Source organism: Octopus bimaculoides, chromosome 22 (assembly GCF_001194135.2).
Source record: "Octopus bimaculoides isolate UCB-OBI-ISO-001 chromosome 22, ASM119413v2, whole genome shotgun sequence".
NCBI classification, from domain to species: Eukaryota; Metazoa; Mollusca; class Cephalopoda; order Octopoda; family Octopodidae; genus Octopus; species Octopus bimaculoides.
This window is the reverse complement of record NC_069002.1, coordinates 3,309,053-3,310,092: the sequence shown is the minus strand read 5'-3', so window position 1 is coordinate 3,310,092 and position 1,040 is coordinate 3,309,053. Positions and strand designations below refer to the sequence as shown.

General features: G+C 40.0%; 1 protein-coding gene across 1 annotated transcript in view; it reads right to left on the bottom strand.

Annotated features, from left to right (window-relative positions):
* The window catches only part of LOC106870318 (T-box transcription factor TBX18), a 22,605-nt gene that overhangs the window by 10,771 nt on the left and 10,794 nt on the right, over positions 1 to 1,040 (bottom strand). Inside the window, exon 6 of the mRNA XM_014916340.2 lies at positions 638 to 702. Coding sequence (XP_014771826.2) covers positions 638 to 702 — 65 coding nt within the window. The remainder of the gene's footprint in view (positions 1 to 637; positions 703 to 1,040) is intronic.

The window sequence follows — 1,040 nt, the reverse complement described above, 5'->3', positions numbered from 1 at the left end:
ATATATATATATATATCAAATCAAATCACAATCAATTGGAGTTGTAGTCCTTGTGCTGGTGGCACGTAAAAAGTTCCATCCGATCATGGTTGATGCCAGCCCCCTCTGGCACCTGTGTCGGAGGCACATAAAAAAGTACCCACTGCACTCTCGGAGCAGTTGGTGTTAGGAAGGGCATCCAGCTGTAGAAACACTGCCAGATCAGACTGGAGCCTGGTGCAGCCTCCTGGCTTCCCAGACCCCAGTCGAACCGTCCAACCCATGCCAGCATGGAAAACAGACGTTAAACGATGATGATGACGATGATGTATGTACATACATATATTTGTGTATTTATATATACATATATTAAATCGATAACAGTGAGACATTGAAAAAGTGTGTGGTAAATATATAGAGAGAGATAGATTGATGGTGACAGATGGAGAGTGTGAGATTTGTTGATCTAAATGTTGAGAAATATTTTGAGGTAAATTATATTTACAGAGATGTACTTGCATAGCAAGTGACTTGATCTGAGATCAGGTCCTTTTAGGGTTAAACACACACATACATAACCACATACATTGCATTTATATAAGGGATATACATATTTTGTGTGTGTTAAATATTTCAAAACATCCCCAATTTACAATACCTGTGTTTGTTTGTTTTCCTGAAACCTTTTGCAAACGGATTTCTTGCAATTTTTAGTCGAGTAATCTGTAAGAAGAGGAGGAGGAAGAGGTGAGAAGATAATCATAGAAGAAGTGTCATACTATGTCTAGTTTTGTTTGTGATGATGATGATGGTGGTGGTGGTGAGAGGAGTGATAAGGGTTGGGGATGATATTGCTAATGCTAATGTGGTGATGATGATGATGGTAGTCTAGAGAGTAACGAAGATGATGATGATGACTATGACTACAATGATGACTATGACTACAATGATGACCGTGACAATGAAGATGATGGTGGTGGTGGCAGCGGTGGTGGTGGTGGCGGTGGTGGTGATGATGATGGTGACGGTGGTGGTGAGAACAGCAATATATATATACATAT